Source organism: Silene latifolia, chromosome 4 (assembly GCF_048544455.1).
Source record: "Silene latifolia isolate original U9 population chromosome 4, ASM4854445v1, whole genome shotgun sequence".
NCBI lineage: Eukaryota > Viridiplantae > Streptophyta > Magnoliopsida > Caryophyllales > Caryophyllaceae > Silene > Silene latifolia.
Genome location: NC_133529.1, coordinates 8,099,167 through 8,122,056, shown reverse-complemented (window position 1 = coordinate 8,122,056; position 22,890 = coordinate 8,099,167). Strand labels below are relative to the sequence as shown.

The following is a 22,890-nucleotide window of genomic DNA, read 5'->3' as shown; positions in this document are numbered from 1 at the left end:
TTGGGTGGTTGTTGGTAGTGGTGTTGGTCAAATTGATTTCCAAGCTCGATCATGTTAATCAACAGTCCTAATGAAAATCCCACCTAAAAAATCTTCGTCACCATCACAAAATTTAATTTCCTAGATCATTGATTTATGATTCATCAATGGCTTTGCTTTGCTATTCCAATCGCGCTCAATGTCTTCCGCTACCTTCATAGCATCTACTGATACACCTAACAGGCCTCGTTTAGTGAAGCCTACCGAATATAAGCCATTCTCGCCTTTCCAACCTTCAGGGAATATGGTTTATATATGTATGATTCTTTGGAGATTTAGCTTATGTAGGATTCAAAAATAAAACTCAATCTTTTTTGTAATTTATTATATCTCTTATTAAAAATAATTATCTTCAGCTGAGTTTATTATTAAAAATAAAAATCGTGTTTTAAAATAGTTGGAGTCTCTAGAATTGCCTGAAAAAAGCCTCTTTTATATATATACTAGATTTAATGCCCGTGCGATGCACGGGCCACTTGTAATATTTTTTCTCTTGAACCACAGTTGAATGTCAAATGTCAACTCTCATCTATAAAGAAACTTGATGCAAACTCCAACTTTAAACTAAGGGTGTGTTTGACCTAGTTTGTAAAAGTGTTTATGGACTCAAAAACACTTTTTGGCCAAACACATCATTTTCTAAAAGTTAAACAAAAAATTCTCAAAAGCTAAAAATCTATATTTTTGCCAATAGAAATAGAAGTAGCAATTTGTTACTTCTGCTTTTGAAAAACACTTTTGAAAAATTAAGCTTGAAAAATAAAAATTCATTTTTGAGAATTGAGGCCAAACATGCTCTAAGTTACTTATCCTAATACATTTCTAATTCATTAAAAGCACTCGAATAGTTAAGAGTAAATCTTATGATTAAAACTCCGAAATGACCAAATTATGCACCCCAATACATTTCACTAAGAACACTCAAATAATTAAAGACTAATTTTACACAGTAAGGTATCATTTTGTTGATAAAGGAATTGGATAAGAATGACTTAATAAAAAAAAACACGAAATAAAATTATATGTCTATGTTCAAACTTTACAGAAAGGCTTGAGACTTGTCTATTATCTCCTTCCAGATCAAATTACCAACTTTTCAAAACTTTATAATAAGGTTTTCAAGTGTTTTTTTTTTTCAAATAATGGTTTCATATTCATACCTCAAATCCATGACGTATGAGTTTCTTGTACCCAAAAAAGAAGGTGGATATGAGATTGATGCCATTGGTATCAAATTATAAGAACAAAAACTAAAAAAAAACTTACATGGAATATCGTAAATGATTTTTTTTTTAATATTTATTTGATCAAATATTTATTTACATGACTTTACAATATCAAAAATAATTATTTTAAAAGTTGTATTTTAGATTTTTTTTGATTGATTGATTGATTGTTTGATGAGATTAGGATAACTGGCCTTCATCATGTCATATTAAATTGTGATAATCATAATGTTTTCCCCACGACAAGAAACCTTATATTTCATAAACGGACTTATATCTTAATTTCCAATTCACAAGACACAAGTTTTTTAAAAAGTGTCATTCAAATAAAATATCTACGCACCAAATAACATATACCAATTGTCTTCACTAAGATCTTACCATATCTTTTCCACCGCTAGAAATGTTACACCACCTTCAACTTGCGAGGTGTTGAATACCGACTCCTAATCCCTTGTATCAAACTGCAATAGTCATAACTACAACTCTCATCACCCAACACAAGATGCAATCAATCATTCAACAAATTTCTTAATTTATACCGTTTTAACATTTAATATGAAATCTCATTGTAAAATGTCATATTCAAAAAAACTCAATTAAGCAATCGTTAAAGTGACCACCAAACAACCCCTAAAACCTAATCACCTAAACTAGTGATGACTAAAGCATCAAAACCATTAACAACATTTAACACAACAATCCAAAGTCACAACTATATGCATCGAGCTATACTTAAAACGATCTACACGAACACTAGACTAACCCTCACCTCAGTTGCCCTAAAACCCTTGTCAATCACACTCGCCACCTCCTCCTTATCCACACTTCCCAAAATGGACGAAACTACCCTTCGCAAAACCCTAGCCGACGCACAATCCGCCGTCGATGCTCAAGCCAATTCCGTCCGTCAGCTCAAAGCCACTAGCGCCGCCGACAAGTCCGCCATCGACGCCGCCGTGGAGTCACTGAAATCGCTTAAATTGGAGAAGGCGGCGGCAGAAGATCGACTTCAAGCGTTGATTAAGAGTAAAGGCGGAGAAAGCAAGGAAGAGTTCCGACAAGGCGTTCTTAATACGCTTGAGCGACGATTGTTTTTTATTCCTGCGTTTAAGATCTATAGAGGTGTTGCCGGTCTGTATGATTACGGTCCTCCTGGTTGTGCTGTTAAATCTAATGTCCTCGCTGTTTGGCGTCAGGTTCGCTTTTGTTTTGTATGAATTTATAGAGTTTTTGATTGAATTTGTGAAATGAGATGAAATTTGAATGTTAGGTAGGTAGAGTTTTGATGCTTGTGCGGTTTTATTGGATGCTGAATTGTTGTGGAATGATGTATGAGGTTATTGATGAAATGTGAGATGAAATCGAATGTTGTATTGCATTTCTGTGATGAATTTAGGAAGGTAGAGTTTTTATCGGATGATGAATTGCTGTGGAATAATGTATGATGTTATTGATGTAATATGAGAAATTGAATGTTGAATTGCATTTCCGCGCTGAGTTTAGGAAGTAGAGGTTTTATCGGATGCTGAATTGCTGTGGAATAATGTATGATGTTATTGATGTAATGTGAGATGAAATCGAATGTTGTTTTGATTTTTTCGCTGAATTTAGGAAGGTAGAGTTTTTATCGGATGCTGAATTGCTGTGAAATAATGCATGATTTTGTTGGTGTGAGATGAGATGAAATTGAAGATGTATTGCATTCCGCCCTGATTTTAGGGTTTATTGGATACTGAATTGCAATAAAATAATGCATGTGTTTAGTGGCGGCTTTAGGAGTCGAAGTTCGGGGAAAGTAGTGTAATAGAGGAAATTTAGAAAAAAAAGTCGGATATTATATTTACAAAAATTTGTGTTAAGTCATTACTCAGTTATGCAGTTGAATGTTGTGCTGCAAATTGCGTGCTGGTGTTATGAAGGTGCATTGTTTTCTGATGTTGAGAGCTAAATTGGCTAGTTCTGGATTTCTTGCTATCTTTTGAACCTCGTTCGTTTGTTTGCTCAGCTGAGAATCAATGCAATGATTTTGACTGTATTATGAACCTCAATGGTTTGCTAAGCCGCAGACGTTATGGAAATATGGAACTCTTGATGTATTTTGAGTCTTGTTTATTCTGATGGATGATGACTTATTTGAAGGAATTCCTGTATTTGGTGTTATATATGAGGCCTTCTGTTCAGTGATGGCGGCAGAATTTGAAGCTTGGGGCTAAGACATAGGGCAAAAGAAATAATAAAAATGGGAAAATAAGGGATGTTTTAACTTAAAATTTCCTTCTCTTCATTGCTTAGATGCACCCACAATCTCTGCTAGCTCTCTCTTTCCGCCATTGCTTCAATTGTTTCTTCAGAGGAGAACTTTATGGGAACTTCTGATTTCATGAACCTTGATTGTTTGTTGAGTTGACAACCAATGGTATATAGCCGAATTTATGGAATATCCTTCAAACATAGTGCCTTGACCATTTATGTGTAGCTGTTTTATTACACAAGATTTTCGGCTATCATGGTTTTTTTTGCAGTTTTAATCAATTTTGTCTGTTGTGTACGATGTATTATTTACAAATTTTTTTGTTTGAATTCTGTGTTTCGTTCTTTATGTTGTATTTGTAAAACCTGCGATTTTTTGCCAATCAGAAAAAATAATTAAATTGCTGGATTCGTGCTGTATTAGATCATTGAAATGTTTTTAATTCCAGCAGTGTGGATACTGTGAAGTGGCATACCGGCTCATGTTGTTACTTGTGAAAATCTCTTTTTTTGTAGTTATGTAATATGTACTTGTGTTTATTTTGAGATCGATAGAGGCGGGGTGTATTATTTTCTTGGGAATGTTGTTGAGGGGTCATATTTCTTCAGATATCTAGGATCTATTATTCAAAAAGATGGGGAGTTAGATGGAGATGTGGCTCACAGAATTAAAGCGGGATGGTTGAAATGGAAGAGTGTTTCAGGGTTTTTATGCGATAAAGATATGCCCCAAAGATTAAACGGAAAATTCTATCGCACGACAATTAGACCTGCCTTACTTTACGGTTCCGAGTGTTGGCTGTGAAACCTTGTCACATTCAAAAGATGAGTGTGGCGGAGATGCGTATCTTGAGGTGGATGTGCGGACATACAAGGAAAGATCGATTAAGGAATGAGGTGATTAGGGAAAAGGTAAAAGTGGCGCCAATAGAGGACAAGATGATGGAAAATCGACTAAGATGGTTTGGCCATGTGAGAAGGAGACCTATGACTTGGAGAAAAGAAAAGGTCCCTAGGGGTAGAGGGAGACCGAGACAAACATGGTTGAGAGTGATAGAGCACGATATGAGATTTCTGGGGCTTGAGGAGAGTATGGTGACGGAGAGGGCACTATGGAGGGAAATGATACATGTGGATTTTTAGTATTTGAGGTTTTTTTTGACATATTTAGTGTTTTTATTTAATTTTTTTAAAAAAATTATTTGTTCTTCTCTCCTTTATTACACCTTTTTTACCAACCACTTTCTTATATATTTTACTTGGTTTACTTTTAAGGCATTCCGGATCCTTAATTCTATTTCGGTTTTCAAAATCGTTTTTAATCTCTATTCTCGATTTTAATTTTAAGTTTTTATAAAAGAAATCCGGAATTCAATTTTAAAACCTGTAAGTTTACCTTGACTTTGTATTATATTTCGCTCTCCCTTTTGTTTTTCATTTTTCCCTTTTCTATTCGCTTTTTGAGGTGTGCGATCACCCATGGACGATTCTAAAGGATGATTCATGTCAGCCGACCCCAAATCATTTTGGGATTAAGGCTCTGATGTTGTTGTTGTTGATGTGACTGTTGGATAAGATTCTATATGCTTGTGTTTCTTATAATTCAAAGAATAAAGAGTTGTGTGCTTGCTGACTTGGTGTATTTATTTTGAGCATGCGATTGTTGGATAAGGTTCTATATGTTCTTCTTTCATATAATTCAAAGAATAAAGAGTTGTGTGCTTGCTGACTTAAGCTATCTAGTATCTACATACTAATGTGGTCATTTAATTTTATCAGCATTTTGTCCTGGAGGAAAACATGTTGGAAGTGGATTGTCCTTGTGTGACACCAGAGGTCGTGCTAAAGGCATCAGGGCATGTGGACAAGTTCACTGACCTTATGGTTAAGGATGAAAAGACAGGCACATGTTATCGTGCGGACCACTTACTCAAGGATTTTTGCAAGGAGAAGCTTGAGAAGGACCTTAGTCTATCTGCTGAAAAAGTAGCTGAACTCAAACATGTGCTAGCTGTACTAGATGAGTTTTCTGCCGAGGAGTTGGGGGGAAAGATAAAGGAATATGGCATAGTTGCTCCTGATACCAAAAATCCTCTTTCTGATCCATATCCCTTTAATTTGATGTTTCAGACATCAATCGGTCCTTCTGGTTTAACCGCTGGGTATGTTTGCCGTTCTCTTCATCATGGCCTAGACTTCCTGAAATCAGCAGTGAAGGCCCTTTTAATCAACAAATAATCTTTTCTTGATTATTTACTGGTTCATGCTTTTGATTTAGGTATATGAGGCCAGAGACAGCTCAAGGTATTTTTGTCAACTTCAAGGATTTGTACTACTACAATGGCCAAAAGCTTCCTTTTGCTGCTGCTCAAATCGGTCAAGCTTTCAGAAATGAGGTTCGTAATTTCTCAACAATCAGCTCCAAGGCTCTTTCGCTTTGGGTGTCCTCCTTGGTAAAGTAGTGGTTATTGTGATCTTCACGAGGTGTGCAACACAAAGAAGTTGTGTCTTCATGTTGGCAATATTGCCTGTTTGCCTCCTTTTCGACAATGCAGGTTCTCCATAAGGACATTGTTGTTTTGGTTCGAAAGCATTCTTATAGCTTGATATTTGTTTGAGCGGAAAATTGAATATACTGAGAAGTGGAAAACAACTTTATTTGTCCAAGTGGTTAAAATCTAGCGGATAGTGGTGAAGTATTCATTTGCTTCATGTATATTACTTATATTCTTTTATCTTTCTAGATATCTCCACGCCAAGGTCTTCTCAGGGTTCGTGAATTTACTCTGGCAGAAATAGAACATTTTGTTGATCCCAATGATAAGTCTCACCCCAAATTCTCTGAAGTTGCACATCTGGAGTTTTTGATGTTTCCAAGGGAGCTTCAGGTATCTGCCCAATCTGCAAAGAAGATGAACCTTGGTGAAGCTGTGTCGAAGGTTGGTTTCTTTCTATTGTACGCATTGCCTTTTCTCCATAATACTTCCTCTTTTCACTCTGATGGTAATCATTTTTTCTTGTACATTTGCATTCACCGCTGTTCAGGGTACTGTTAACAATGAGACTTTGGGTTACTTCATTGGGAGAGTGTACCTGTTCCTTACTAGCCTTGGGATTGACAGAGATCGGTTACGATTCCGTCAACATCTTGCCAATGAGATGGCTCACTACGCAGCTGACTGTTGGGATGCTGAAATTGAATGCTCCTACGGCTGGATAGAATGTGTCGGAATTGCTGATAGATCTGCGTATGACTTGCGGGCGCACACGGTAATAGTTTAAATTTTGACGCAGTTCCCTGTTATTCAGGCCTTGTTGTAGCAAGCGATATTTCCTTATTTTTCGACAAATAAACTAACTTTGTAGTGTTATTCTGCAGAAACATTGAATATATCTGCGAGATATGTGTGTACTTATGGTTTTGTTTTGCCTTTTGTCTAGGAAAAAAGTGGTACAGAGCTAGTGGCTCATGAAAGATACGCAGAACCCAAGGAAGTTGAGGTACTTTTTCTTCTTTATGTATATTTCTCTCTTATTTGGGGTTGGGATGAGAGGGTGTATATCTGTTTTTGATGCTTGTTGCCAATTTTTCGAGTGTGTGTATATGATGCTTGCAGAAAGTTGTTATTACTCCCGTGAAAAAGGAGCTCGGGCTTGCATTCAAGGGTAACCAAAGGATGGTAGTTGAAGCTTTAGAGGTGAGTATAAAAGATTTCATTTGTACAACACTTGATTCTAGTCAAATACTAGATCACTTTATCGGAACATCTTCTAGGTCTTACAATACTTTTAGGTTTGCTATTTGCCAATGTTTGATTTCCAATCTGCTCCATCCTTTTCATCTAGCCTCATTTGCCATTTTTCCCGAGGATTGTTTTTTAGAAATGGAGCTAAATAAAAAATATGAAGGGAGATATTATTAAGGTTGATGACAATTTTCCTGATTTGGCGGCAGATTCTTTATATAGGAGTTAGAAACTAGATTTGTTTGGTCGACAGTTGACTGTTTTCGTAATGTTGTATTCTATGTTCTGATGCAGGCCATGGATGAAAAAGAAGCCATGGAAATGAAATCCAATTTGGAGTCCAAGGGTGAAGTGGAATTCAATGTTTGCACTCTTGATAAAAAAGTAATAATAACCAACAAGATGGTAACCATTGCAAAGGTGATTAAGAAAGAACACCAAAGGACATTCACACCATCAGTTATTGAGCCATCATTTGGTATTGGTCGGATCATTTACTGTCTGTATGAGCATTCTTTCTACACAAGGCCAAGCAAAGCTGGTGATGAGCAGTTGAACGTCTTCCGTTTTCCTCCTTTGGTAGCACCCATCAAATGCACTGTGTTTCCTCTCGTTCAGAATCAGCAATATGAGCAAGTTGCGAAACAGATCACAAAATCATTGATTGCTGCTGGTATCTCATGTAAAATCGATATTACAGGTAAGCATATACTTTCATAAAGTTTTATCACAGCCACGCGAGTCAAAGCTTAAACTTTGAAAGTTAATGTCTAATATGATTAAAAGCTAGCATCGTCTACAACAGAACGATAGTTTTGAACTCTACTGCCTCCATATATGCCTTAAGACTTCTGTTTGTCATTTTTCCTTTCGTCCCACAGCATATGCTGCACTATTTGAGCTTGTTGAATGTACTGTGTTATTTAGATCGTTAACATGTTGAGATTGGGCTTAATTTTAAAAAGCGTGCCTACTCTGCCCCCAAATGCTATCCAAAACACCTTAGGGCGCCTTATTGTTTGTTAGACTCAACGAAGTAGTAGCGAAAACACCTTGGGGCGCCTTAATGTGTGTATAAGACATAGCTAACAAAGCGCACCCAATTTCCTTATTTTTGCCTCTAGTTTGTTGTCTTTAATATTATTGCTTTCCCTTTGTCCCATATACCTAGCTTTTACTTCTTTACTTGTTAGCTCATTCAAATCCATAAAGGGATATTTCGCACAACCTTTTATTTTGAAACTGCAACTTTGTTTGCAAAAATTACGTGCCTCATTTATGAGGCGCACACCTTTGCCCTGCTTCTCATCTGAACGGGGTATTCATCGGCTCATCGCCTTCTAAAACTAAGTGACGGGGAACCTGGGGATTCTTTTAGATGATGAATGGCAGAAAACAGCACAGAGGATTGTGCTGATTTGGGTGGGGGTGGTCATATATCGTAATTGAAGCTTTTGTATTCTACAGAGCCTTAATAGTAAGCACACATTAGCTTCCAATAATTCTAGAAGAACCGGGTTCCTTTTTTAGCATGATTCCTCTTATTTATCTATCCTTTGTTTGAATTTGGGAGGAAAAGGGAGGGCCCTCCATTTCTCTTCTACTGCCCTACAATCCTTCCAAGCTCCATCGTAAGAAAGATATAGATGGAAAACACACATATGGTTCATTTCCCCCCGCCTCCCCTTTCTTTCCCTACTCTTGTAGCGTGCAAACATTGCTGTATGTTGAACTTAATTTCTGTTTCCAGGCGTAGTAGTGGTCCGTCATAGTGAATGTTGGCTATGTTGCTTGCTTCCAGTTAGGTTCTGAATTAGTTAGTTTGCTAGTTAAATCCCGATCTAACAATATGGCTGATTCAGAGTATCTTTATGTAGGATATGAGTTTTCTTTACTCTGAAACAACTTAATATCGTCTATGTGATGCAGGCACATCAATAGGGAAGCGGTATGCTAGAACAGATGAACTTGGAGTCCCATTTGCTATCACGGTTGACTCAGAATCATCAGTCACAGTAAGGGAACGAGACAGTAAGCAGCAGATTCGGGTTGACATTGATGAGGTTGCATCGGTTATCAAGGAGGTGACTGATGGTGTGAGCACCTGGCCTGATGTGCTCTGGAAATACCCTACGCATTCTTCTGCATCTACCGAGGAATGATCAACTCTTCGTCACACTTTCCATGTTACACCTACTATTTTGTTTACAAAATCTTCATTTTGACTAATGCCATCAACCTACTTATACTTGCAAATTCCCGAAAACAAATGAATTTGATTGCTTTTGCCCAGATCTTTAAGTTGTTTGGCAAGAAGTCCTGAGCATGTTGTAAATCTCGGTTGGAGACTTGAACCACTCGATGTCGCTTGTTCGTGATTTCTGTGTCATATGACCAATACAACCTCAAAATCCTGTTGTGGTAACCTTCAAATTTCATATTGTTTATAACTTGGTCCTGAATTTGATGCCATGTAACTTTCTCTAGAATATCGCCCACAATTAGGGATGGCAATGGATCGGGTTGGATCGGATTTTGCTAGATCCAAACCTGATCCACTTATTGGATCCCCAATCCATATCCAAAACCGATCCATATCCAAAACTTTAAAATTCATGCTTGATCCATTATACCTTTTTTCAAATTCATATCCGCTCCAAATCCATAGCCGATCCATCATATAATCCAAAACCCGACCCAAAACTTAATTTGATTTTATAAAATATTCTGTATTATGACAATATTGAAATTTCACGTTTAATAAACCCTAAATTTTCAAAATATCTGATTGGATCGGGTTCGGGTATGAATGGATTGGGTTTGGATATGATTCGGGTTTTCCAATAGTGGATATGGATATGGGTATTTAAATAGTGGATCAGGTATGGGTTTTAAACGTTTGGTTTGGATCGGATTTTTTTCTTCGGACCTGTTCGGTTTCGGTTCGGTCTTAGCTACAATTGCCATCCCTACCCAGTAAGCACAATAGTGCAGGCATGTTTCGGTTATCTGTTGCCTTGTTGATTACATCATAGTTTCTCTAACCGATATTGTAATTAAAGCTCAAAATTATCCAACAAAACATTAGTTAATAGGGTTGAGAGATAGTGTTCTTAACCTTACAGACTTCTTCCGAACTTCTAAGTTCTACGCTACTTAATAAATCCGATAAACCAAAAGCTAAAAACCGATACTACAAACTAGGAACCCGTAAAGACCAATTAAAACGGGAGAGGAGAAATTATGGAAGCGCCCGAAGTGGAGCTTCTCTCGGCATGGCAGAGTTGACGGAGCTTGGTGGGTACGTACCATATAGAAAGACGAGGGTGAGAGTTAAAGATGGAGTCAATGTCCCAACCTTGGCGACCAGCAATAGCAACAAGAGGCTTATAACAAGCCTGCCTCCACGCACCCACATTCTCGCCTCGCTCCTTGAAAGCCCTTCTTAGCGCGTTTGACGTCTCCTCCTCCAGGCAATGCAGTGCGTAGCAATGCACGTAGTGTCTCATTTTCGGTTTGTTGATGTAGGTTGCTCCTGCTTTTTTTGCGAATCTGAATACTTGGTTTGTTACCTGTCAAAAGACTTGAACGCTTGAAACGAGTTGTATAATATCATGAATAAACCCGGAGTAAATGTTACAGAACTAATTATTATAAAGTTATACGCTCTCACTTCATTTCTGATCGCCCTACTCGTCTAGAGTATTGCGTTAAAGGATTTTTCATATTGCTAATTACAAATTCAATTAATCCGTTCTATCTTTAATTCTTTAGTACTCTCTCGTCCCAGTCAATAATTTATATTTGCTTTATTTTCCCTTACTAAATAAAAGAAACGTAAACTATTTATTGAAACGGAGAGAGTTAAAAGTTTGAACTTAATATCATGAATAAACTGGGAGTAAATGTTACAGAACTAATTATTACGGGGTATATAGTTATACGCTCTCACTTCATTTCTGGTCGCCCTACTCGTCTAGAGTAATTGCGTTAAGGATTTTTCATATTGCTAATTACAAATTCAATTAATCCTTTCTATATTTAATTCTTTAGTATTCAAGCTTTCAAAACTGTAGATTTATAAATTCTTTAGTACTCTCTCGTCCTAATCAATAATTTATATTTGCTTTATTTTCCCTTTTTAAATAAAAGAAACGTAAACTATTTACTCGGACAGAGATACTTAAAAGTTTGAACTTAGAACTTAAATGCCATAGTTGCTCAGTCAAATGTGTTGTTATGAAGCTGCAGAGGAAGTATGCTTAAAAGCAAAAGTAGAAGTAAATTATGTGGATAAAAATCCAAGAAAAAGGACAGAGAAAGAACACGAGGAAGTACAAAATGAAATGATGTTACTACTGTAGTCTGTAGAGTTGCCCCAGACCTAACTCTGCTAATTGGCCCTAAAAGCCTCAGTCCATACGTACTTTCGTACTGCTTTTTTTTTTTTTGGAGTTTTTGTTGGGATTTACGAGACTAACAATAATTATTACAAGTATGAACATTTTTTTCATGTAATTTTTTTAAATTTCAAAGTGGTAGTTGTGAATATTTTTCATGTAAATTTAATCTTATGAATTTTGTAGATTTTTTAATTTTACCTAGATCGTATTTGAAACTCTAAGGGGGTGTTTGGTTGGGGAAGTTGGAATGGAATGGAATGGGAATATTTTTTCAAGCGACAATGAAAAATGTAATAATGTCATTTTTTTTGTAATAAAAAGGGAATAACTTTGATTACGTCTAAAATATACTTTCCAATTTTCATACCTATTTTACACTTATTACTTTTTGAAAAGTTTCATGCAAAATGGGTTGTAAATTAAATTAAATTAAATTATTTTCTAAACAAACATTTATTTCTTAATTAGTTCCCTTACATTCTGTGATAAACAATGAATATACAAACATAGCAGAGGTAGGGTTTTATAATTAGAGGGCAATTTTTTTTTTTTTTTTTTTTAAATTTTTACAGGGAAAATCAGTAACCGTGAGATAAACTCGAAAAGAATTTTGAAAACTTAATCATATACTTTAAAGTACGATGTATTCATTTTCAACGGGAACAAGCGCCTTTAACTCTAACGGAAAAATCCTCTATCTACTAAAAGAATAGGTGGATCTAAAATTTTTCCCTCCAAAAAACATTTTCTTAAACAAGGAAGATAATTATAATTAAGTTTATTTACTAATAAATAAGGAAACTAATAAGTATATTTAATTTCAGTAAATTATATTTTCACTAATATTAATCTCTTTTCATCAAATTATCTTATTTTTACTAAACTCTAAACTATATTCTCTTAGTTAAAATATAAATAAAATTAATATCAAACTATAAATTGCTACATATTTTATTGATTGATGCTATTATTTGAGAATGACTTGACCTATAATTCAAGCTGTAAATCGCTATATTATTACTTTCATGACCCAAAAAAAAAAATGAATTAAGATAATTTAAAAATTAAAATCATTAGTTTTGTGCAATAAAAAATAGTTTGTTTAAAATACATTTTAGCACATTACTCAATGCTTTGATTAATTGTCAATTACAATTTTTTTTTTCTCAAATCAAAATATAACGACGAGAAATATGAACAATTAATAAAATAATACTATTATATAAGTAATTTATTAAAAATTAAAAACTCTATATACCGTGACGAGAAATATGAACAATTAATAAAATACCACTATGATATAAGTAATTTGTTTTTAAAAAAAGCTATATATCGTGTATTTATTGCACCGGATCTAAACTAGTACCTACTAAACAGTAATCTTGCTGAAAACGGTGGTTAAATTAAGACATCTTAAAATTCTCATTTCCTTCTACATTATTTTAAGATAATAATATCGTCTTAAATATCTTAAACTTAAGACATGTCTAGTAAAAGAATAGTACTCCGTATAAATTGAGGGTAGCTAACTTAGTTGATGTGTTATTGAGTAATCAAATCTAGGGTACCTTGACACTTGTATTTTTCCTTCCCACAGCAAAGTATAAGAAACAGAACAGTGAGTTGTCAGCCAGAAGGTGCGACACTTCATCACATTTTCCTGACTCACTTGCAGTCTCATGAATTCATCAAACTTTATTATTATTTCTGTTTTTTTTTTCACATTTAAAAATTAGTAACAAAGTTGTTAATACTACTGTTTATCGTACCCTGACATGACACTTGTCGACTTGTCAGTGGTTTTCTTTGTTTTTTTAGTACTTTTTATTATTATATTTTGCTTTTATTTCTGTCATTTGCTAATCAAACATGTTTGTGTTAAGGTGACGGATTTTTTGACTTTTTGGTCAGACAATTATTCTATTACTATTCATATGTAAGCTTAATTTCTTCAAATTTAGTCACTGTTTTATTGATCACTAGTCACAAGGGTGTAATGTGAACTTTATAGAGAGCTTACGATATTGGATTATCTCTTGTAATAAATTAGGTTAAATAATTTTTAAGTTTATTTATTACTCCATATTTTACAATTGCAAAAAAAATTTCTTTTGTTAGTAAGACCAGTTTACTCATTACTATATCTTATACGGAGTAAGAAACTTTAGTAGCCGTGTAAGTTAGCACCAACTTAGTAGGCTTTGCATTCTTTTGACATTTATATTGATATATTTTCTTGATGAGAAATATCTTTTTCAAAAATTTTGGCATAATTTTTTAGAAATAGTTATAAAACTCTTACAAGAGAATATGTGAATACGATTTTTTTTTAAATTATTTATTAATATTTTTGTATTTATTTAATAATAATATGGTAATTAGATCGACTATCACTAACGCTATCTTAATTAAACATGAATTATTATTATTATTATTATTATTATTTGGGTAATGATAAATACAGCCCTAAGAGCTGTTTAAGAATTAAAATACTTCCAAAATGGAATTAAATTAGGAATTTATGATACAATTACGCGTAAATTGATGTCATTAATGCTTGATTTAAGTTTTTCTTTCCTTTATTGTTAAACAATCTTTTCCTTGGAGTTAGTGTAACTAATTAACTTTTGCATGGGTGAAAATAAAATTCCTTCAAGACAATCTTTTGTACAACAATCTACAATCTAGGCTATGAAACGTTCAAAATAGAATAAGGGATGAATGATAGGACAAGATGAAATGGAAATAGCAAATCTAGATAGGGAGAGGCATCCCATCCCAAGAGGGAAATCTTGTGTAGGTTGAAATAGTATTGCAAGTAGCCTATAAGCTATCTGTCTATGTGTGTCGTGTGTGGATAGGGTACGCCCCTAAAACCTTTGGTGTACTTCAAAATCTAAGCTCATCCCACGCTTCATTTAGGGCATGCCTATCTCCACAAGGGTGTGTTATTACTATTTCCACTTATTTTTACTTTGTTCTTTATTGAGCATGTCTCACTTAACACGGTATATTTTATGAATAAAACAGATAAAATAACAATTCACTTGTAAAGATGAGACACATTTTTTTAATCTCGATTTTCAATGCATGATACTTTTGTTTTATTTATTTTATTTAATGCGTTTAAATTTAAAACAGATATATGCATCTTAAATTTAAAGCTCACGAAAAGTTGAACATTTGTGATAAACCATTTTACAATTACTTAGCTACTCCTTTTGTCTCACTCGATCATTACCCTTGCACTTTAAAAGCGGTATGTTAATCAAACGTAAACTAATAAATGAAACAGATGAATTATAATCCTTTATCCACCAAACTCTTGTACTCGATCGTTCAAATTTAATCTATCAATCTAAATGGGATCATATACCCGAATCGTTCAAACTTCCAACATATAATCAATACGAAGAAATTGGTTTTACTGATCATATTATAGAGTGATTTTTACCGAATATGTTGGTAAAATGATTTCTTTTTGTTCTACAACTATAATTAGATTGGTTTTTTCATCATGTGCTCACTAATCACATGTGAAAAAACCAAAATGTAAATAATTAAATGCTATTTTTATGGAAAATTGAAATATATACCAACTTTTACCTTTTTACCCTTTTCTAATAGAAAAACAATTAATTATTTAAATTTTTGTAAAACCCTAATTAAATTGCAAAATTAATAAAACATAACAAATTAAACATGGAATAACAAAGGGTAAATATGAGAGTTTTCGATTGACGTCCTTTCATTTTGGGTTATATGGAAATCTTTGATTTTCTGTTACCGTTTCATCTGCAAGGATGGTATAGGGCAATCTAATTTCTTTACCTCATACCAAAAAAAAAAAAAAAAAGAGGGTAAAAAGGGTATACCTTAGTAGGACATTTTTCACCACGTTCCTTGGCAATATTTTGAACTTGAAGCAAGAAATCACGGCATTGTTCATACAAATGAAACAAATAATCCAACCCATTCTTTTTTCCTCTAGCAACCTCTCCTGGCTCAGTCACAATGAAGGGATGTTCCCTCTGCCTCTCTACGACACAAACACCGCCATTACCGTGATCAAGGTCATCGTCCTCGACCTCGTCCTCCTCATCCATTTCATCATCCATGTTGTTATTAGGGTTATTCATCATTAGTCCTTTTCTACCACTACTCATCATATTGTTATTGTGTCCTGATGTTTTCCTAGCTAGTTGTTGCGGCGGGTGTCGCTGCTTCTTTCGTTGCTGGTATTGGATAGCCCCGTTGGCTGTCATCATTTCCCAGCTTCCTCCACCACCACCACCGCCGCCGCTCACCACCACCTCTTTTTCATGCACCCCTGCCTCTTCTGATAGTCCTTCAATTTGTTGCACAATTTTATAGTATATATTAGTGCTTAACAATGTCATTAATCCATTATACTCCTTTTGTCTCGATTATTTGTTACCTTTTTTTATAAGAAATATTTTAATCAGAAATAAACAAATTACGGAATACAAACATAGTGATAGGGCGCCACCGGGTGACGCCCAAATTGGGTGCCACCCTCTCACAACAATTGTTTATTGAAGGGGTCCCCACTCACCCCATGTGAGAGGGTGGCGCCCAAATTGGGTGTCACCCGGTGGCGCCCTTTCATTTTCCCAACTTGTGCAAAGCGAGTGACTAGTAGACCTAGACGGGCGGGGTTAGAACCGGGCGGCTGGGGAGAGTGGAGCCCGAGCCCACAATGTGGGCTAGGAGGTGATGGCTCTGAACCGGCCCGATTGGGAAAAATGGGCAGAAAAGGGGGCAAGCTAGGCGGGTTTGGGCAGTGTGGGCTGGGGTAGAGGGAGCCCTGGACCGGCGTAATTATAGGGGCGGTCTGGGCGGGCCATGTGAATGGGTTAGAGGGCCTTGGAATTATTGGCCCGGTTGGCCAAGCGGGGTCAACGTGGGCCGGGCCAACCCGCACTCTTGTCCAGCTCTAGTGACTAGTAGGGTTATGGCCTCCGAGCCCACAACGTTTTATTACGTTGTTAAATTATTAAATTGTCGATTTGAAAAGTCTACGTCTTTAAAACCTCATAATAGAGTAAAAAAAAATAACAAACCGAGTCACTCCCTGGGAAATTATGACTACAATTTAACTTGTCGATTTGAAAAGTCTACGTATTTAAAACCTCATAATAATAGAATAACAAACCGACTCACTCTCTAGCAAATTCTGACTACGCCACAGGTTCCCAAGTTAACAAAACTATTAATTTCGTTTGTTTAGTATTCTATTCCCCATATTCACTTTATTAACCTAGTTTATAGTTACTTTTTCTGTCTCAATAATTTGTTTAAGTATGATTAAAATACCCCTCACCATAAATACACAGCGTTATCATACGTCCAATTTGTTCTGAAAAAATATCTCCGACAACAAAAAATCATCTCAGATATTTATTAGAAAAATCTAAGCAAAGTATAAATATACCTTCCTGGGAGAGAGCATCCAAGGGATGATGACCAGAATCATGAGGTGGAGTGTTAGAGTAACTCATAAGGTTGTTGTGACGGTGGCGACGAGAGTCTTCAAGCTCGTCGAGACGACGTCTCTCAGATCGAATAGCAGCCTTAATACCATACCTCTCACCCACAAGTAGGTCCCACCTAAACAGGTGTGACAAGCTGTTCATCATATCCTCCAACTCATCCTCCTTCATGTCCACCAGTGTGTTCACCGTGAACCCCATCTCCGCTATCTTCGCCGCCGTATAATACCTTTTCATTTCAACAAATAAAATACATTTTTAATTACTTGTCATAACATTCAAAATTACTAATGTGTAGTGTAAGTTTCGTCTCAATCATTTGTCTATTTTTTTTAAAAATTAATCTCGATTTTACAAAAACAAGAGTAAATCTATCTTTTTTAAAAATTAATCTCGCTTTTACAAAAACAAGAGTAAATAAATATCTCGTTATCAAGTGAGTGAACACGTTCTTATTAAGAAGGTCTAGTAGCTTATAAGTACTTTTTTAATAACGCATTGACTCACTTGATAACCGTTATGATAAGCTAGTAGACCTCCTACAACGGCCAAAGAGAGGACGCGTCCGTGTTTTATCAAGTGAGTCAACGCGTTCTTAAGTAGGTCTACTAGCTTTTCAGTACTTTCTAAAAACGGGTTGACTCACTTGATAACCGTTATGATAAGCTAGTAGACCTTCTACAACAGAGAGAACGCATCCGTGTTTTATCAAGTGAGTCAACGCGTTCTTAAGAAGGTCTACTAACTTATCAGTACTTTTTAATAACGTGTTGACTCACTTGATAACCGTTATAATAAGCTAGTAGACCTTCTACAACGGCCAAAGAGATAAAGCATAGTGTTTTATCAAGTGAGTCAATGCGTTCTTAGGAAGGTCTACTAGAGTACTAACTTATCAGTACTTTTTAAAATGCGCTGACTCATTTTATAACCGTTATAATAAGCTAGTAGACCTTCTACAACGGCCGAAGAGAAAACACATCCGTGTTTTCATTTAATACAGTTTTCTACCGTTTTTATATGTTACAAACGGTAGAAAACTGTCCTACAGAAAAACTTTGACCATTCATAATTCTTGAGTACGAGTTTTAAAACATAAAAAGTTACCTTATGCCATAAGGTTGGAAGAGTTCTTCAAGACCACCAGAACCAGAACTATTATTGTTGTTATTATTTCCACCATTATTATTATTGTTATTATTACTTCCACCAATTTGTGAATTACCCATATTCATACCTTGCATACCCATACCCATACCCATACCCATACCCATACCGACACCCGGGTATCCAACAGGATCCCTAATACCAAGCAAACCTCTAGCCAAGTAAGCCGGGATCGACTGCGGTGGCGGAACCGGAATACTTGGCTGATTTGGGGCAGTGGTGCCACCAAGTGAACTTCTTGGGTAGTCCCACTTAAACAAGCTAGCAGTGAAAGGGTCTTGATCCATATTTATAAATAAATATTTGGAAATATAATATACTCTATAATAATTGGTCTAAAAAGGGTAAGAAATGTGGAAGTGTGGAAATGTGGAAAATGTTTAGGTAAGGTGAGTTTAAGGAAAGAAAAATGTATAAAGGAGGGAATGAAAGGGAGATGGAAAATGAAGTTTTGTGTTTGTGTTTGGGTTAGAAGAGGTAATCAAGGAAAGTTTTAGTCTGATTTATATAAGGCTATAATGAGGTAAATACCCCCCACAATGGTAAAAGGGTCTTTGGTATGCCTTTATTGCCCTTGGTGCAATGACTCACACAATAAAGCACATATACACTTCCTTTGATTTATGGGACCTACGTAAGTAACGTAACCATGTTTTTCTAGTGCACAAATTTTGACATCTGACGGATATATCTGTTGCAAACTTGTGACTGTCAGATATTAGTAAAGTGTTTGAGAATTAGCAATCTGTTTTATCTTATCTATTTATATAGGTAATACTTAACCTGTCGCAAGTTTATAACGGATAATATTCATTACAAGGGAGACTTATGTATTTAGTATAGTTACTTTTTTTTGTGCCTTATTTTGATGGTCCAAGACCTTAGAGTCTCTCTAGATTCTAATGTAACGACAATTTCTAATGGTCAAGCCTTGTAATATTTGTTTTTTTTGTTGCCACAAGTACGAATGTGCTCTGGTTCGAAACGGATCGAAACTGAACCACGATGGGAAACAAACATGGATTGGAGATCGGATTTGAATAACTTGCATATTTACATTAAGTTGATAAGGGACATTATTAACATTATACGTGTAGAATTGAAGTAAAATGTACTATAAACAACAGAGTAAGCATATTTAAACAATATTTACAAAGAATATTAGAATACAAACTAATTTAAGAAAAAAACAATTTAAAAGACAAATTCTGGTGTTGTAACACCCTCATACTCCAAGTGCCTTACCAGGACCACTCAGGTATGAAGATATTACCATCTCGGTTACCCGAGGCATGATATTCATAAGACAATAACGAAACAACTTAAATAATATAACTTTAGTGAAAAGTACAACTGAAACCAAATCCCAAAATACAGGTACAAGCTCTTAAAACCAACTCGTCTCTTGAAATATTTGAAATGTCATAAAACTAAAAGACTACAAAAAGACTTCTATCGTCGGACGGTGGCACCTCCCACTATCCCAAGACTCAACTCAAACTCGCTTCAATTATCGCTTACCATCCCCCGAATGGATCACCGCAGTTTACAAAACAACAACCGGCCGACTAATCACACAACTCAATATTTATCAACAATAAGATAAACAGACGCCAACCGTCACACACACAACCACACCAATTCCAACAATCTCAATCACCGATCGTCCACTGGACCCCACCACGATGGGGGACCGCAGCCGTACCCACCAAATCTCCGCTCCTCATAATGAGCGATAACCTTGTCCATTAATGTGCACATCCCCTTCCGTGGCGGGTTCCACGAAGGGCGAAACTAGGGCGTGAAGCCACTCCCGCAAGTGACCCCACTCAGCCGAGGACACGCCTCGAGAACCAGAGACAATCAATCACAATCAACAAACGTCACAATACAATTACTATATTATTCAATCAAGCACAACACATCAACAATCATCCCATTATGGGACTAATACTGAGTAGGAAATCCTACCTGGAAAGCACAACTCACTAGTAGAAAAACCCCCTACAGTGGCGGTCATAAATGGCCTTTTTGTGGCGGTTTTTACAGATTTTGGGTGCGCCGTATATCACGGGGTTGTTTATTTGCGGCGGTTGTACAACCGCCACTATAGCTCGCCTACAACGGCGGTTATGAAACAAAACCGCCGTTATAGGCTTATATAAAACGACGGTTGTTAGACAAGAACCGCCATTATAACTAACCTATAGTGGCGGTTATTGTTTGAAAACCGCCACCATAAGTATTTCAATAATAGGCATTGCACCCCTACACGTTCTCTATAACGACAGTTGTTGTTACCATTGTTGTCAGAATCGCGATTCGATCCAACGATTCTACGATTTTACGATCCAAAAATGCTTGACCGATCCTGGATCCTACGATTCTATCATAGTTGTAGAATCTTACGATCCTATTAATTTGAAAATTTCTAGAGATGAGATCATAATACGATCCTACGATTTTACGATCCTACGATCCGATTCCATAATAAAAAAAAAATAATATATATTTTTATATAATGACAGCGTAAAACCCAAATTTCGTGTAAGTTGTTCATACAATGATACAAAAATCATTAATTACCAATATTTTATGAATAAGTATTACTTCCTCCGTTCTCATATGATCTACCCATTTCATTAAAATACTACACTCATATATTCAACAAATGGGTAGATCATATGAGAACGGAGGAAGTAATAAATAAGTGTTTTGATTTTCAATTATATGTTTTTACCAAATAAAAAATTATATTTAGTGAGTTTGTAGAATCTTGCGATTCTACGATCCGATTCTACCGATTCGATCCTACCCTCCCCATCGATCCAAAGTAAAATCCCGATCCTGACAACATTGGTTGTTACAGAACCGCCACTAAAGGTAATTGTAATGTCGGTTGTTGGTACAAAACCGCCACTAAAGGTAATTATAATGTCGGTTGTTTGGTGAAGAACCGCCACTATAGGTAGTTATTTTAAAAAAAAAAAAAATTATTTACTACCAAAATTTTGGTAGCAAAAACCTAGAGATTTGACAATCCAAATAGTGAAATGAACAAACAATACACATAAGAGAATGTCAATCAACAAACTTGTGTATCATCCAACCCAACAAATTAGTATTGTTGATGTTAAAAAAAATATACTTCCAAGTGTATAAATAATTACATACACGACGTCTTATTTAATAAACTAATCAACATTACATGTTTTCTAAACTTTTGATATAACACATCTTTTAACATCTTTGATAGCCCACACCTCTTTAACATTACCCGTAGTTTTAGGAAGTTCAGAGCGTCATCAAGACCATTAATCGCCAAGCACTTGCTCAAATTAAGATAATTGTACTCCTTGGCCATTCCTATGTTCAATTTACCTGCAGTGAAAATGACATTCAAATGATGTTGATAACTACCAAGATCTTTTAGAGATAAACACTAATGTGAGGCTGGAAAACAGAACCAATTGCTACGATTAAGAGAAACAAACATCATCCTATGACATTATTATCACGACATATGGGACAAAAGAAATACCTCTTAGATCGGATGGGGTGCCAGCACAAAGTTGGTAAAAGACATGACATGAGCGTTCCTAGGGCCAACCGAACCACTCTTGACTGCAAGATAAACAATATTAAATGAAAAAAGGAATAGAAAGCAACAAAGTCCCGATTCAAAAACTACAGCAAATCTCACCTTTTCAAGTAGTACTGGTCATAGGTTTAAGTTTAGCAGAAAGCAAGGCCAACAAGAAGTAGTCAGTCAATGATAAAACAAGGCCAACAAGAAGTAGTCAGTCAAGGCCAACAAGAAGTAGCCAGCAAGGCCAAAAATAATGCAGCACGCAGCAGCAACATGATGAAGGCTACATGTATCATCGGACTGACTCAAACTACAGTCAATAGGCGATAGGCGATAGTTGCTTTGTAGACAACAACCTGCACCACAGTACACAACAATGTAAGAAGCACTACAACAGTCACGACACGACATCTGAAAAAAAAAAGTTCTTTAAATTTGCTAACAGCAGAGTAACAAGTATATTCATATTCAAACATATTCATATTCAAACTTGATATCTGCTTATGTTATAGCATGAATGTGCTGTGTTGACTTAAGGTACTTAATTAATACATAGACTACATGACAATACAAGAGAGGAAGAGAGCTTACGTGTCCAGTGGATGTAGTGAGGTTCAGTGAAGAATTAATAAATCCAGTTGAGGATGAATAAAAGCACAATAATCCCTGCAAGAGAAACACTTATATTAACTAACATACCATATTACAACATTTTACCTTAAAACAAAACATTAATTTGAAGCAAATCACACCATATTTTCAATCTTTTACAAAGTTACATATAGGTTAACCTGATTTAATCATATATCATATATCATTTTTCATAATATATGTATCTCATTACAATTTACAAGTCTTGAACCACACACACACACATATTGTTGAGAGGCGTTAATCTCCTATCCTAATGAGAACATGTACTAAAAATTGAATTGAGAGACGAGTCATGACTCT

The 22,890-nt window shown here is 35.6% G+C and overlaps 2 protein-coding genes across 2 annotated transcripts; one reads left to right on the top strand and one right to left on the bottom strand.

The window, feature by feature from the left end:
- Positions 1-1,848: 1,848 nt before the first annotated feature.
- Positions 1,849-9,675, top strand: LOC141652794 (glycine--tRNA ligase, mitochondrial 1-like). The gene is made up of 9 exons (XM_074460394.1): positions 1,849-2,464; positions 5,298-5,680; positions 5,797-5,914; positions 6,263-6,457; positions 6,564-6,788; positions 6,960-7,019; positions 7,136-7,216; positions 7,559-7,964; positions 9,194-9,675. The coding sequence occupies exons 1-9, from the start codon at positions 1,925-1,927 to the stop codon at positions 9,424-9,426; spliced, it is 2,241 nt and encodes a 746-aa protein (XP_074316495.1). The 5' UTR covers positions 1,849-1,924; the 3' UTR covers positions 9,427-9,675.
- A 658-nt stretch (positions 9,676-10,333) lies between these two features.
- LOC141652795 (floricaula/leafy homolog) lies at positions 10,334-18,923 on the bottom strand. Its single transcript, XM_074460395.1, has 4 exons — positions 18,288-18,923; positions 17,123-17,409; positions 15,543-16,015; positions 10,334-10,836 (listed from the first exon to the last, which is right to left on the bottom strand). The coding sequence occupies exons 1-4, from the start codon at positions 18,632-18,634 to the stop codon at positions 10,486-10,488; spliced, it is 1,458 nt and encodes a 485-aa protein (XP_074316496.1). The 5' UTR covers positions 18,635-18,923; the 3' UTR covers positions 10,334-10,485.
- Positions 18,924-22,890: the final 3,967 nt, after the last annotated feature.

What these genes read in the sequence shown, in the direction of transcription:
- LOC141652794 (XM_074460394.1), top strand. Translation starts at nt 1,925, where the DNA reads ATGACTAAAGCATCAAAACCATTAACAACATTTAACACAACAATCCAA. An exon ending in TTGGTGAAGCTGTGTCGAAG is followed by an intron (nt 6,458 to 6,563) that starts GTTGGTTTCTTT and finishes ACCGCTGTTCAG; the next exon opens with GGTACTGTTAACAATGAGAC. An exon ending in TGGTAGTTGAAGCTTTAGAG is followed by an intron (nt 7,217 to 7,558) that starts GTGAGTATAAAA and finishes GTTCTGATGCAG; the next exon opens with GCCATGGATGAAAAAGAAGC.
- LOC141652795 (XM_074460395.1), bottom strand. Translation starts at nt 18,634, where the DNA reads ATGGATCAAGACCCTTTCACTGCTAGCTTGTTTAAGTGGGACTACCCA. An exon ending in TTCCAACCTTATGGCATAAG is followed by an intron (nt 17,410 to 18,287) that starts GTAACTTTTTAT and finishes TGAAATGAAAAG; the next exon opens with GTATTATACGGCGGCGAAGA. An exon ending in GGATGCTCTCTCCCAGGAAG is followed by an intron (nt 16,016 to 17,122) that starts GTATATTTATAC and finishes AACAAATTGAAG; the next exon opens with GACTATCAGAAGAGGCAGGG.